The 14,196-nt window shown below is 48.0% G+C and overlaps 1 protein-coding gene across 1 annotated transcript in view; it reads right to left on the bottom strand.

Annotated features, from left to right (window-relative positions):
- Positions 1-880: 880 nt before the first annotated feature.
- The window catches only part of reln (reelin), a gene marked incomplete at its 5' end in the record, with an annotated part of 132,366 nt that continues 119,050 nt past the window's right edge, over positions 881-14,196 (bottom strand). The window contains one exon of the mRNA XM_079465327.1: positions 881-1,849. Within this exon, the coding sequence (XP_079321453.1) occupies positions 1,753-1,849 (97 nt within the window). The 3' untranslated portion in view covers positions 881-1,752. The remainder of the gene's footprint in view (positions 1,850-14,196) is intronic.

Here is a 14,196-nt window from a genome sequence, read left to right as displayed (position 1 = left end):
ATACCTGTTTGTGCAGGTATTTCTGACATTTTAATAAGGTTTTTAAATGAGTCATAATCTTCAAGCAGCGTTAAAACAAATATGGACGTAAGTACGCCTTTAGACCGAACAATCGGCCAATAGCAGCGTTGCTGATCAATGGTGCTTTTATGATATATGCTGTTTTTCCAAACAGCATGAGAGCGAGGATGATTTTCCAATATATTCTAGATATACTTATCGTACACAACACGTGTGTTCGAAGAACCGTACTAGTCAGAACAGTCTTAGCGCGATAATTTGATCTTGGATATAATAAGCAACCTACAAAGACTTGACTGCACTGTGTGTTTGTGCTGCTCAACATACTTATTAACATCTCTAAAGCAAAAAGTAGATCAACTGAGTCATATTTTTATTTAAATTCGCCAGACTTTAAACACACATATATGTTGAGGGTATAAAATGGTATAAAAATCACTTTTGAGTTAAAAACATGCATATGTGCTCAGGTGCGCAGTGTTTATTTACTAGGTGACATCCCAACCACTGGCCTGGCATTAATAATACAGCATTTCTAAGTAGTTTTCGCAAATCTGTGTAAACAGTGTCTATGTAATCATAAAATGCAAAGAAAAAAACTTTTCAGTTTCTCATGGTATGAACGTAGCTATTTTCTAGATTGTTGTGTCACTCATTTGACATGCATAATTGTTCTTTGTTTCAGATTAATCTTACTTACGCAGAACTTTACTGTATAGTCTGCCATTAAACAAACAACATAAATAAAAACACTTTTAGTTGGTGGTTTTGATAGTTCTTTATTTCACTTTTATAATGTAATGGATGTATATATATATATATATATATATATATATACACACATCCATCCACTGGGATACTGAAAAGCTACACCAAGAAGGGCAGAGGGGAACATTATAACACTGACAACGGAAACGTTCAGGTATCAACCAAAAAGGGGAAATGAGGAGATGGATAATGGCACAACTGGATGACATTGAATATGGAGGGTAGAGTGTTGATAGGGCAACCAAGAAACATACTTTTGTCGAATAACTTAAAATAAAATACATATTCCACGCACAGTGTATTTTAAGTGGAGAACCATTTACCATAAATATTTTAAGTAAAATGAGATTTATCAACATCAACAAAACAATGTTAGTCTGTCTTTTTTGTCTTTTCATTCATTCACTTTTTTTCCTTTATTCGTGCTGACGTCTCCATGTGCTTTGTCTCACAAAAGAAAAAAGATGAAACCCAAAAATACAAGTTAGTAAAAAACTAACAAATGAGCGGAACACCACAATCAACGCATTACAAAACAAACCCAACACAGACACACAACAGCAAAACACATTATCATTAACTCCCTTGTTACAACGGCTTCGACGTAAGTCATCTTCTGTTTACCTCTGTGGTTAATGATCATCATAACCTTTAGATTACTTCACAGTGTGGTAGAGAGTGAGGTGAATTCAGGAGCGCTTTGTAAGAGTTCACATCAAGAGAATAAAAATAAGAAAACCATAATAAAAAAGAACAGTTCATTAAGAGAATATAAAATTGGCCACGTTTAGGTGCTTTGTCTTTCCCATGACACTGCTTTGGGAAGGCGTTGATTGGCTAGAAATAGGACTGGATGGTCCACGTATAGTTCAGATGGGAGAGGATGGCCAAATGTTGACAGAAGTGACATAACACGGTGTTTTTTATAAGGGAAATCATATTATGTGATTGGCAGGTTCCGGTTCAGGTTCGCTGTCGCAATGCCCGCCTCTTCCTGTTGTAGTAGTGGTGTAGACCGGTCTGTCTAGAGTAGTTCATCATGTAGTTTTGTTTGCGAGTGCTGTGAGGAAGAATTCAGAAAGAAATAGAGGAGGTAGTTGGCCTTGGTGATTAAAAACAGCAACCATTCATGTGTTTAACATCTACAGTATTAATTTAGCCCCTTCACAAACTGTACAACCAAACCACTCGTAACCTCAAACACAGTCTTCACACAGTTTCACAGGACTGGGTACACAATGCAAACAAACATTGTTGGGGGTCAGAATACTGATGTGTAATACTGATGGTTTGGTGGTTCTGGCTTTCTCAGCCATCTTCTTGAAAACCTAAAATCACTACACAACCTGAAAAGAAAATCTTATCATTTATCTAGCTAAATTGGAGTACAGGCTAAATATGTTCACATCTGTCACAATGAAGGTTATCTGATTCGACAGAAGGAATTTTACTAAAGCTTTGGAAAAAGAGAAAGCACCGTGTAATATCCCTTTAATAGCATCTACAGATAAAAATACCACCAACATATGCATTCATCCAGAATGGAAAGATGCTAAAAACAAGAAGGACAGTGTCTTACATTGTTGAATGCAAGACAGGATGTAAGAATACAGATCCAAGGTCTGCCAAAATTGATGCAGTGCTCACTGAAATCATTGCCCCTGGCAACCAACTATTTTAAGTGGATTTGACTACATTTACATTTTACATTTAGTCATTTAGCAGACGCTTTTATCCAAAGCGACTTACAGATGAGGAAACATTGGAAGCAATTATAACAACATAGGCAACAAAATACATAAGTGCATCAAACTAGTCCATTAAAGCCTAGCACAGTATAAAAAGCTAAGAATAGTGAGGTTAGTAATTTTTTATTTTTTTTTATAAAGAAGGAAAGGGAAAAGAATTAGGAAAAATCAATCAGCGACGTGTTGACGAAAGAGATGCGTTTTTAGGCGTTTTTTAAAGATGGCAACCGAGTCTGCTGATATTGTAGCAGCTGGTAGATCGTTCCACCAATGTGGAACAGATCCAGAGAAGGTAAGGGAGAGTGACTTTTTTCCTTTTTGGGATGATACCACTAGTCGTTGTTCCTTTGCAGACCGCAGTGATCTGGCAGGAACATAGATCTGCATTAGCGAGTGGAGATACGATGGTGCAGATCCGGTGTTGGTCTTGTAGGCCAGGAGCATAGCTTTGAACTTTATGCGGGCGGCAACAGGGAGCCAGTGTAACCTGATGAAGAGCGGAGTTCCGTGCGCTCTCTTTGGTTCATTGAAGACCACTCTTGCCGCCGCATTCTGGATCATCTGGAGAGGTTTGATTGTGCAAGCAGGCAGTCCAGCCAGAAGCGCATTGCAATAATCCAGTTTGGACAGGACAAGAGCCTGGACTAGGACTTGCGTAGAGTGCTCCGATAGGAAAGGTCTAATTTTCCCAATGTTGTAGAGGATGAATCTACAGGACCGGGTGGTGCTGGCAACATGACTTGTGAGGTTAAGCCGATCAAAGCTTTGTCTAAAATTCCAATCATGGTGACAGCCCCTTCATAGCCCACACAACTGGTTGAAAGAACACATGTGCATTTCATCTCTAAGGTCTGGTCTAGAATATAAGTGATGACACACTGTTTTGCACTGTTTGCCTGGCCGGGGGAGCTGCTAGAATTTGATAGTCTTATTTAATTAACACTGCATATAGGAATTTATTTTGTGTCTGATATTTGACCTGTGTTCTGACTTGCTTAACATTATATGTTTTACTTATAGTCAATGTTTTCTTGTACAGCTGCTTTGTAACAATGAAAATTGTAAAAAGCGCTATATAAATAAAGCTGACTTGACTTGACACACACAGCCTGAACATGCTGGAAGATTAGGATATTGTGATGAAATATGTCCAGAAGTGGGCACTGAATGTGTATGCAGCCAAACCTGCTGCTTATCTGAGTTTTTAGCAGTTTGCATTATCCCCAGTGTGACTGTTTCTGATTAAATGTCTTGGTTACGACTGTAACCTCATTTCCCCGATTGAGGTAACAAGAAGTTGTTTTGAGACAGAATGGGGTCATCTCTGATTGTACTTTTAAAAGGCATGGCATGACAGTCTACGCCCTGTGCATATGGGTTTACAAGGCATGGCATGACAGTCTACGCCCTGTGCATATGGGTATAAAAGGAAGAGGGCATGCCCATTCATTCACATTTTGTGCTGTGGAACCTGAGAGGCATCTCCTGGTCACTGCAGCAGATGACAAAGCTTTGTGTCAAGAAGGACACAACGTCTCGTTTCCTCCATCAGGAAACAGAGGTTATAGTCGTAACCGAGATGTTCCCTTTCTCTCTGTCTCTCGACGTTGAGTCGAGACAGAATGTGGTCCCTGTAAGACACACAACAGCGCTGAGCCCTGTCACAAGCTCTAACGGAGCAACACTGACTGGCATGGGTGTGTCACAAGTGTGCGTTACAGCAAATTATGACCTTCCAGTTGTGTAGTGAGGTGTCAGTTTGAGAGTGTCAATGACGAGAGGCCCTTGCCATTGGCCATCGCAGGCGGTGGCCTTCCTTCTCCAGAAACAAGATAGCTGCCCAGCACTGCAAGGTATGGGGAGTGCTACGGAGGCCACATCCTACTGTCCAAGAGACTTACCCCCAACAAGCATGTGATTTGTGGCAACAAACACCTTGAGGGTGGCAGGGCAGAGGTTGTTATCAAGTTTTTCCTAGAGAAAGGACAGCACGACATCGATAGCACAACTTTGTGGGTCTTCCCCACAGGACAAACACCAGGACAAGAAGAGACGCACCTTAAAGGCATTCAGGCATCTGGAGCTCTGGCCTGCGTGATGGTGTTGGTGACTGCCGGTTGCAGGTCACTCAGGATCTCCTCGTCCCATCAAGGAGCCTGGTCTCAAGTGCCACATCACGCCCTTCCCATAAGAAGTCATTGTGAGAAGCATCAGCTCGGAGAACCAAATCTGGCTGGTCCAAGAGGGCACAACTAGCAGCACTTGATGCTCCTCTTTCCTGACCTTGCACAAGACCTGTGCAAGCAGGCTCAATTGGGGGAAGAAGTACTTATGGTGGTCAAGATCAGCTGTGTGCTAAGGCATCCGTGCCGAGGGGGCCTCGGTCAGAGAGTACCAAAGCAGGAAATGGGTGGTACCAGGGAGGCGAACAGGTCTACCTCTGCCTGCCCGAATAACTCCCAGATGAGCTGGGCAGCGCGGGGTGGAGTCGCCACTCTTCATGGAGCGTGACCTACTGAGAGAACTCGCCGGCTGTCTGTGCCGGAACCACGGCACAAAGAACGGTGACATCTTGGCAGTGGGGCTTGATGGTAATATGCCTTGTGCCTCTGTGCCACGCTCTCCAGGGAACTGGACTGCTGAGGATGCCATGTGCCCCTGGAGCCTCTGAAAGAGTTTGAGTGGGACCACTGGTTGCCGTCTGCAGAGTCAGGCAGTTCAGCACTGAATGGGTACACTTCTTTTTAAGGTGCACTGTCATAGTGACAGAGTCTAGCTCCATACTGAGGTAAGAGATGCTCTGCGCAGGGGAAAGCTTGCTCTTGTCCCAGTTGACCCAAAGGCCCAGTGGGTCAGGTGCTGAAGCACAAGGTCCCTGTGCGTATACAACAGATCTCTTGAGTATGCCAAGATGTGCCATTAGATGTGCCAAAATTGTTGAGAATATGCCGGGTTGAGCCAGAGGTGTCTCTCCTGGACCACCAGAGTGGACATCGTTTGACCCAGCATCACCTTGGTCACCCGGAGAGTGAAGTCTGCAGTGGAGCGGACAGCTAGGTCTTGTCTACCCTCGTTCAGTTGTTTCAACGCCTTGGCCTGTTGGCCTGGTGGTGCTACTTGGAACCGCATTAGCCTCGTCCTGGGCTCAACCAGCCGAAGCCAGGAGCTACAGGGAGTCTTTGGGGTCCGATGACAGCGAGTCGCCAGTTGATGCAGCAACAGAAACCTTATCATGCTGCATGGATCTGCGAAGGGACGGTTGACTGCCGCCTATTGGAGATGGGTTCAGTGAGCTTGGCAGGGCATGGACGGCATGCGGGGCTGGCACCGGCAGATTAATGTCCATGGGAGTCCTCATATCAACATGTCGCTGTGGATGGCTGGGTAGTCGCCGTGGGATGTGAAGCATACAAAGTCGTGGCTGCGTCTAGGAAGAACACAGCCAACCGTGACCGCAACACCTTGATAAACATGTGCTTGCAGTGCGGGCATGTCGTATCAATGAAGGCTACCTCAGCATGCTGGCGACCCAAGGGTATCATACCCGTAGTGTTGGAGGATGAGGCGGCCGCATTCATGGGCACAGGTGGTGAGACATGTATTGAGAAAAGTGCACGCTGTTAGATATTGCTCTTTTAGACACTTCGGTCCGATGCCGAAAAGCCAAGTCGCACACCAAGAGGACGAGTCCGGCAGGATCATCTCTTCAAACGCTCAGCATAAGTAAATGCCTAGCTGGTTCTGAAGAACAAAAGGTGAATGAAACGGCACGCGATCTTCCTTTTAAGTTCATTGGCCTTTTAAAGTACAATCAGTGATTATAGGTTCTCAAGTTCAAACCCCATTCTGTCTTGATACAATGTGGAGAGGCCCTCAGAAAGGGAACTGATGCTTACCATTCTTGGAGATCTTTACAACTTTACAAGACCATGCCTAACATCCTGACAGGGCAAAAAAAGCTTTATGCGTGAGCTTGTTTTAAACACCAGCACCACTGACCAGGAACATCATGTGCAACCCACCCTCCACTGTGTCAACTCACGAGGAGCCAGCTTTCCTAACAACTGTGCTTTCTGTTAAGTTACTCAAGTTTGAATATGAAAAAACAGTTAATGCGATACTTGTTAAATGTTTTGTATATATGTAGTGAAACCTTTACATTCAGTTTTGTTCTCATGCATTTACTTTATTCACTATTTCACTTTGCATGTTATAATCAGAAATTGTTTCATCGGTTATTGTGTCCAACTTAGCTATCAGCAAAAAACAATATCTGTTCAAATGTAAATGAAACATGACCATAACATGACAGAAAGTGTTATATTGCTTATAGACAACAATTCAACTGACATGGTATATAGTTAAAACAAAAATGTGCCTGAAAACCCCTTCTGTGTGTGGAAATTACTATCTTATATTTTTACAGCAACCAGGAGTGGAGATAAATAAATGTTGATGTATAAAGTAGCATAAAAAAGCTGAACCACTTAACCATTCGTATTAGTTACGGGTTCTTAAAAAATGTAGACAGATCTTACAAAGATGACTGGACACACCCTTAATACAGTGCTTGAGGTTAGAGGTTAGAGCTTGAGCAAAGACAAAACCGATGGAACAATAAAGAGACAAACAACAGTGAATGATTGTGAGGAGGAGACTGACAGTGTCAAATAAATGCGAAAAAATTGTGAGTTGCTGTTGCTTAGCCTGTCATTGCCTCTTCTGTCCGTCAGGTTGGGACCAATGAGCCAGGAATGCAGCCAGAAGAGGAGGGGGCTTCTGCAAAGCATGAAGGGACAGGAGGGTGGGAGATGATGCTGTGATGAGGGTGAAGGCCGTTGAAAGAGATCTGTGCTTATCTGTGACGCTTTGGACTAGTGGAGATACAACCATGCCAACAGAGCCGTCCACACCAAGCACCAGGACCTGGTTGACGGGCTGCACTGGGCACTGGCGGACCCCACCCGGAGCGCCGCAAAGGACAGTGCACATCGATGGCCGGCCAGTGACAGCCACCCTCGACTCGGGAAGCTCCGTCACACTGGCCTAACCCAGGATCATCCTGGCCCAGGCGGGGAGGTCATCCATGATCCCCATTACCTGTGTGCACGGGGATACTCAGGAGTTCACCGCCTACCAGGTCACCATGGCCACACGGCAAGGATCCTGGGTACTGGAGGTAGGGGTTGTGGATGACCTACCGGTCAGGATTACCCGGATTTTGAGCAGCTGATGGCCACATCCATCAGGCCCACCGATCGGGGAGGTTGCCGTCGACGACAACCACGGCCCAGGACGAGGGAGCAACGCCCGGCACTAATGGCCACGGAGAGCGAACGGGAGGGTGAGTACCAAGACCATAATCTCTTCTCTGACCTGTTCCAACAGATAACAGGAGGAGGTTCGTTTGGAAGGGAGCAAAGAGAGGATGAACGACTCCGAAACTGTTGGGACCAGGTACGAGTAGTCGAGGAAGAAGTCCGACTCCCTGGCCCGCACACTCTCCCGTACTTCATCATAAAAAATGGTCTGTTGTACTGGGTCGCCCAGAGGCGGGGGGAGGAAAAACAGCTATTGGTGGTACCCAAAGGGAAGACAGCAACCATTCTGGAGCTGGCTCACACTCACACCATGGCAGGTCACCTGGGAGCCGCCAATACGGCGCAACGCATAAAGGACCGGTTTCACTGGCCCGGTCTGGAGGCAGAGGTAAAGAGACACTGCCAAGCCTGCCCGACGTGCCAGAAAAAGTCTCCCAAACGACCTCCCCCCAGCCCTCTCATTCCTTTACCCATCATCGAGGTACCCTTCGAGCGCGTGGGGATGGACCTGGTGGGACCGCTGTCCAAGTCTGCCCGGGGACATGAGCACATATTGGTCAAAGTCGATTACGCCATCCGGTACCATACCCCTGAGGAAGGCCACCTCCAAGGCCATCGCAAAGGAGTTGTTCCTGTTCTTCAGCCGGGTGGGTATCCCCTCGGAGATACTGACCACCCAGGGGACCCCATTCATGTCCCAGTTGATGGTCAACCTCTGCCACCTGTTAAAGGTAAAACAACTTCGCACATCCGTGTACCACCCGCAGACGGATGGACTGGTGGAAAGGTTTAATCAAACCCTGAAGCGGATGTTACGACTAGTGGTGGCAGAGGATGGGCGCGACTGGGACCTTATGCTGCCGTACGTGCTGTTCGGGGTCCATGAGGTGCCCCAAGCCTCCACAGGGGTTACCCCATTTGAACTTCTCTTTGGCTGGCAACCTAGAGGCTTACTCGACGTGGCCAAGGAAGCTTGGGAGCAACAACCAGCTGCACACCGCAGCATCATCGAGCACATACGTCAGATGAAGACCTGCATCGATAGAGTGATGCCTCTGGTACGGGAACACCTCGTAGAGGCCCAGCGTGCCCAACGGAGGCTGTATGACCGGCCCGCCCAACCTCGGGAGTTCCAGCCATGTGACCGGGTGCTGCTCTTACTCCCGACGGCAACCTCAAAGTTCCTGGCATCCTTGAGTGTGCGCTGTCGTGGAAAAGGTGGGGCCGGTCAACTACCGCGTTCATCAACCGGGACGTCGAAAAGAGGAGAAGCTGTAACATGTGAACATACTAAAGAGATGGATAGCGCCGCCAGCCCAGATGGGCGCTTTCGCAGTAACAGAGCCGCCAGAGATCCCCATGGGAGAGCACTTATCCGCCATTCAGATGCAAGATCTTCGCAACCTGGTCATTCAGTTCCACAACATGTTCTCCCAGAGGCCCGGGCAGACTAGGATCATCCAACATGAGATTCGGACCCTTCCCGGGCTCATCATCAGGCAGCGGCCCTACCGGGTCCCGGAAGCTTGCCGACTGGCTATAGAAGAGGAGATCACCCACATGAAGGAGTTGGGGGTGAGAGAGCCTTCCCGCAGCCCCTGGTCGACCCCCATAGTGATGGTCCCAAAGCCCGATGGCACTCTCCGTTTTTGCAATGACTTTCGCCGACTAAACGAGGCCTCCAGTTTCGACGCATACCCAGGAGAAGAAGGTGGAGGCCATCCGGAAAGCCCCACAACCTCGGAACAAGAACCAGGTACGAGCTTTTCTGGGACTGGCGGGATACTACCAGTGTTTCATCCCTAACTTCTCTTCTGTCATTCCCCTGACCGACCTGACCTAAAAAGGCAGCCAGAGACTGTCAGCTGGAACCCGGAGGCTGAACAGGCCTTCCAGACCCTACGGCAGGCCTTGTCGTCGTCACCAATACTCCACGCCCCACACTACAGCTGCCCCTTTACCCTTCAGACCGATGCCTCGGACACCGGCCTGGGCGCGGTGTTATCGCAAAATCGCGGGGGTGAGGAACACCCGGTGGTCTATAACAGCAAGAAGCTCACCCCCGCAGAAACTTGTTACGCCACTGTTGAAAAGGAGGCCCTGGCCATAAAGTGGGCAGTCCTGGAGCTGCAATACTATCTACTGGGGATCTACTAGTTACCGACCATGCACCTCTCCAGTGGATGGCAAAAGCAAAGAACACGAATGCCCGGATAACCCACTGGTTCTTGGCGCTCCAGGACTTCCACTTCACGGTGACGCACCGGGCCGGGCCTCCCACGGAAATGGCGACGGTCTGTCAAGGATGTGGGCAGGTTGGACGTCCCGGTCAGGTAAGGAAAAAAACCCTCCCCTACAGACACAGCCATCAAGCAGCAGGACGTCCCGCCATTACAAGTCGACGCTTAGGGGGGTGATGTGGCGAGTTACCCCTAGCGCAATCAGCGTCGCCATGGCAACAGCGAGAGGTAACGAGGCACAGCTGTCGGTCGTCAGAGAATCATCTCAACCGGCATAAAAGCCAGTTGTACAGACAACACGGGGAGCTACCACTCCATAACATGCCAATGCCTAATGTTGATTTCTCCTGTTTATCCCAGGTTCCGTTTGACGGCCGACTGCAACCACGTACCCACGCTTACCGCAGCAAGACTCTACAAGGGATTGCCCGGACACGAGCACACGGGATCGCACGGATAAAAGGGACTTCACAGACACGAGGGATTGCACGGGCCCGAGGGACTACACGCAGACAGGGATCAAAGAAGAGCACGGCTCACCACCCTGCAACGTACCCCGGCGCACCGAGACACTGTCTTTTTGTTTAATTTTGGACCCTTTAATAAATTCCCCTCCGGGGCATTGAAAGAACAGGAAGAGTTGTACGTGTCGTTTCTCCACTCGTTACAAACATAATAACAGTTCCCTTTCTGTCGGTCTCTTAGTGTTGTGTCGAGACTGACAGAATGGGGTTTGACTTGAGAACCTATCATCTCCGATTCTACTTTGAAAAGGCCAATGAACTTGGCGAATGGGATGGCACGCCAGACTCCGCCCCGTACATACGGGTAATAATAATAATAAATTTAATTTATATAGCGCTTTCAAGTACTCAAAGTCGCTTTACAGGAAGGTACAAAAAAAGACAAAAAAACTAAACGGGGCCTAGATGAAGAGGGGAGGGGCATGGGGCTATGGATAGGCAGAGATGGGTCTTGAGGCGGGACTGGAAGATGGTAAGTGACCCAGAGGTGCGAATGTCATAGGGGAGGGAGTTCCAGAGCCTGGGAGCTGCCCTAGAGAATGCTCTGTACCCAAAACTGCGGAGTTTGGACTTTTGGATGGAGGGGAGACCGGCTGAGGTGGATCTGAGGGTTGGTACAGGGAGAGGAGGTCAGTGAGATATGTTTGGGCCAGATAGTGGAGGGCTTTATAGGTGAGGACCAGGATTTTGTAGGTGATCTGGTGGGAGATGGGAAGCCAGTGGAGTTGTTTTAGGACTGGAGTGATGTGATGCCAGGATTTGGAGCGGGTGATGAGTCGGGCGGCTGAGTTCTGGATCAGTTGGAGTCGGTTGATGTTGGTAGAGCTGATGCCGAGGAGAGGTGAGTTGCAGTAGTCCAGTCGGGAGCAGATAAAGGCATGAATGAGTCTTTCAGCAGCTGGGAGTGTGAGAGAGGGTCTGATTTTGGCGATTTTGCGGAGGTGTAAGAAGGAGGTTTTAACGACTTGACGGATGCGAGGCTCAAGGGAGAGGGTGTAGTCAAAAACCATGCCAAGGTTGCGGGCCTGGGGAGATGGGGAGACAATGGTGCCGTCGATGGCGAGAGTGGGGTTATGAGGAGGAATTCCGTTTTATCGCTGTTGAGTTTGAGAAAGTTGTGTTGCATCAAAGTTTTAACAGCTGACAGACAGAAATTGATGTGGGAGAGGGGAGGATTGTGGGGAGATTTGGTGCTGAGTTTGATCTGGGTGTCATCAGCATAGCAGTGGCTATGGGACATGTACTTCGTGCCTCGATTCTCCGGCAGACTGTTTCTTCGGGTTTGCTCTCAAGGGTCGAGCTTACAAGTACAGTCTCCTTCCCCTAGGTTTGGCCCTGCCTTCCTGAAGTGTAGCGTCCTCGAGGTGTAGCGTCCTTGTCAGAAGTATCATCCCTTGGCTGGCAGATCTCAGGCCCCTGCCCACTGTAGTGACGCTCACTCCGCCGGAGTGCAGCCTCCTAGTGGGCACGGGCTCAGTGCGCCTCTGTGGCACACATCTGCAGAGCTGCGGGTTGGGCTGCGTACAGCCTTTTTTCGCATGGCCGTCAAACCTGTGTCGGACCGGGTTGTGAGTGAGACTGACGGTGGCTGGGTGTACGCCTGCGAAGCGCCCTCTCCCCTCTTCAGGCAAGTAAGCCAGTGTAACAACTCGCATAACAGCTGCCTAGATGACATCTCAGCTTGAAAGAGCATCACCTCCAGCTGAACCTGGCCAAAATAGAACTACTCGTGTTCCCGGCACACCCCACGGTGCAACACGATCTCACCATCCAACTTGGCAATTCCACTATCTCTCCCTCCGAATCAGCCAGGCTGAGTCATATTTGATGAACAGGTGTCCTTCAATTATCACATTGCAAAGACAATGCTACCCTGTCGATATGCCTAATTCAACATTCAAAAGGTTAGACCCTACCTCACTGAGCATGCGGCACTCCTTGTCCAGGACCCGGGTGATCTCAAGGTTGGCACAACTGCAATGCTCTCCTTGCTGATCTTTCTGCAAAGGCTATCAAACAACTTCAGCTGGTCCAAAACGCAGCAGCATGCCTCATCTTCCAACAGCCCAAGAGGGCTCATGTGACACCCCTTTTCATCTCTCTCCACTGGCTACCGGTTGAAACCTGGATCAGATTCAAGTCACCCCATCAAGAACCCTGCATTCAGCAAGCAAGTGGCACCTTGTAATCGCTTCGCATAAGGGTATTAAATCTCTGTTCCAGCCTCCATATTTCCTCCATTAGACGGAGTATAGGAATTCCATCCATCACTAAGCACTTGGGGGTACGAGCCTGGTGGAGCAGCTCGTATTCATGCCCAGTATATGTGAGTTTCCCTCACGAGGTAAACCTTTGTACCTGGGCGAGTGCTTCACATGTACTGACTCCCCTCCTTGGGTAGTCCCGTCTGACGGGGTCAGCTGTGGCCTAATGGTTAGAGCATTGCCGGTTGCTGCTACGAATCTCAGTGCCAGCAGGTCATGACTGAAGTGCCCTTGAGCAAGGCACCTTACCCCGATTGCTCTGCAGTAATGTGACACTGTAAATAACTACTTGTTAGTCGCTTTGGATAAAAGCGTCTGCCAAATGAATAAATTTAAATATAAATGTGACGCTTTCTCACTATTGGTTCCCCTGTCGGCGAACCTGTGACCTCCCCTTGGTGGTCTCCACCACTTATGTGAACCCCTGGTTTCGGCTCCCATAAGTTCCCTCCACTTGTGAGACCGTATAGGTATTCCACATATGATTTCCCTTCGGCAGATGTGGTCTCTGTAGCGATTCCCAGTGGTCCTTATGGTGTCGGGCGGCCTACTCGCCTCTTAAGTAGCAAGGCCACCGCCTGTATGGCCAGAAGTAAGAACCTCTCATCGTGACTTCACAAATTGATGTCTTACTGCACCAATGGATGGTTACCATTCGCGAGGACGCTCATTCGTGACTCGCCTAGGTTGGTCAGTGTCGTTCTGCTGGAAATCGTGACTCGACGCAGCAAGTGGCGTTTTCGACAGGGACCCCATTCTGTCAGTCTTGTGTCATTCATGCCACAAGCGTTGTGCCGGCCCGCTGCAGCGAACGAGAGTGCCTCTCAAGTTCCTCATCCCAAAAAGGTGAAGGAATGCCGTCCCATTCGCCAAGTTCATTGGCCTTTTCAAAGTAGAATAGGTTCTCAAGTCAAACCCCATTATGTCAGACTCGACACAACCTCTCTTTCCCTCCATCAGGGAACTGAGGTTACATACGTAACCGAGACAGTACTCAAAACCTTTTTCAGAACCAAATATCTTACAGGTTACATTCCAAATATTTCAGTGTTCTTCTATTCGCTTTAGGTTTTTTGTCATTTATCCAAGCTTCTTCAGGAGTAATATGATGTAGATCACACCATATCGTGAATTAGGACCAGAATTGTTTATGAATTGAAGTCTTTGCATGAATGAGAATCCAGTGGCTTCATAAATGTGTTCTGAAGCTGTTTGTAAGAAAACTATTAACATTTTAACAAATGTAGCAAAATCCACAACGAACCAAACACCTCAGCGCTAAAATCAAATATTGCAGCACACCAAATAGC

The sequence above is a fragment of the Barbatula barbatula genome (assembly GCF_947034865.1).
Source record: "Barbatula barbatula genome assembly, chromosome: 10".
Lineage (NCBI taxonomy): Eukaryota > Metazoa > Chordata > Actinopteri > Cypriniformes > Nemacheilidae > Barbatula > Barbatula barbatula.
This window is presented reverse-complemented; position numbering and strand designations above follow the sequence as displayed.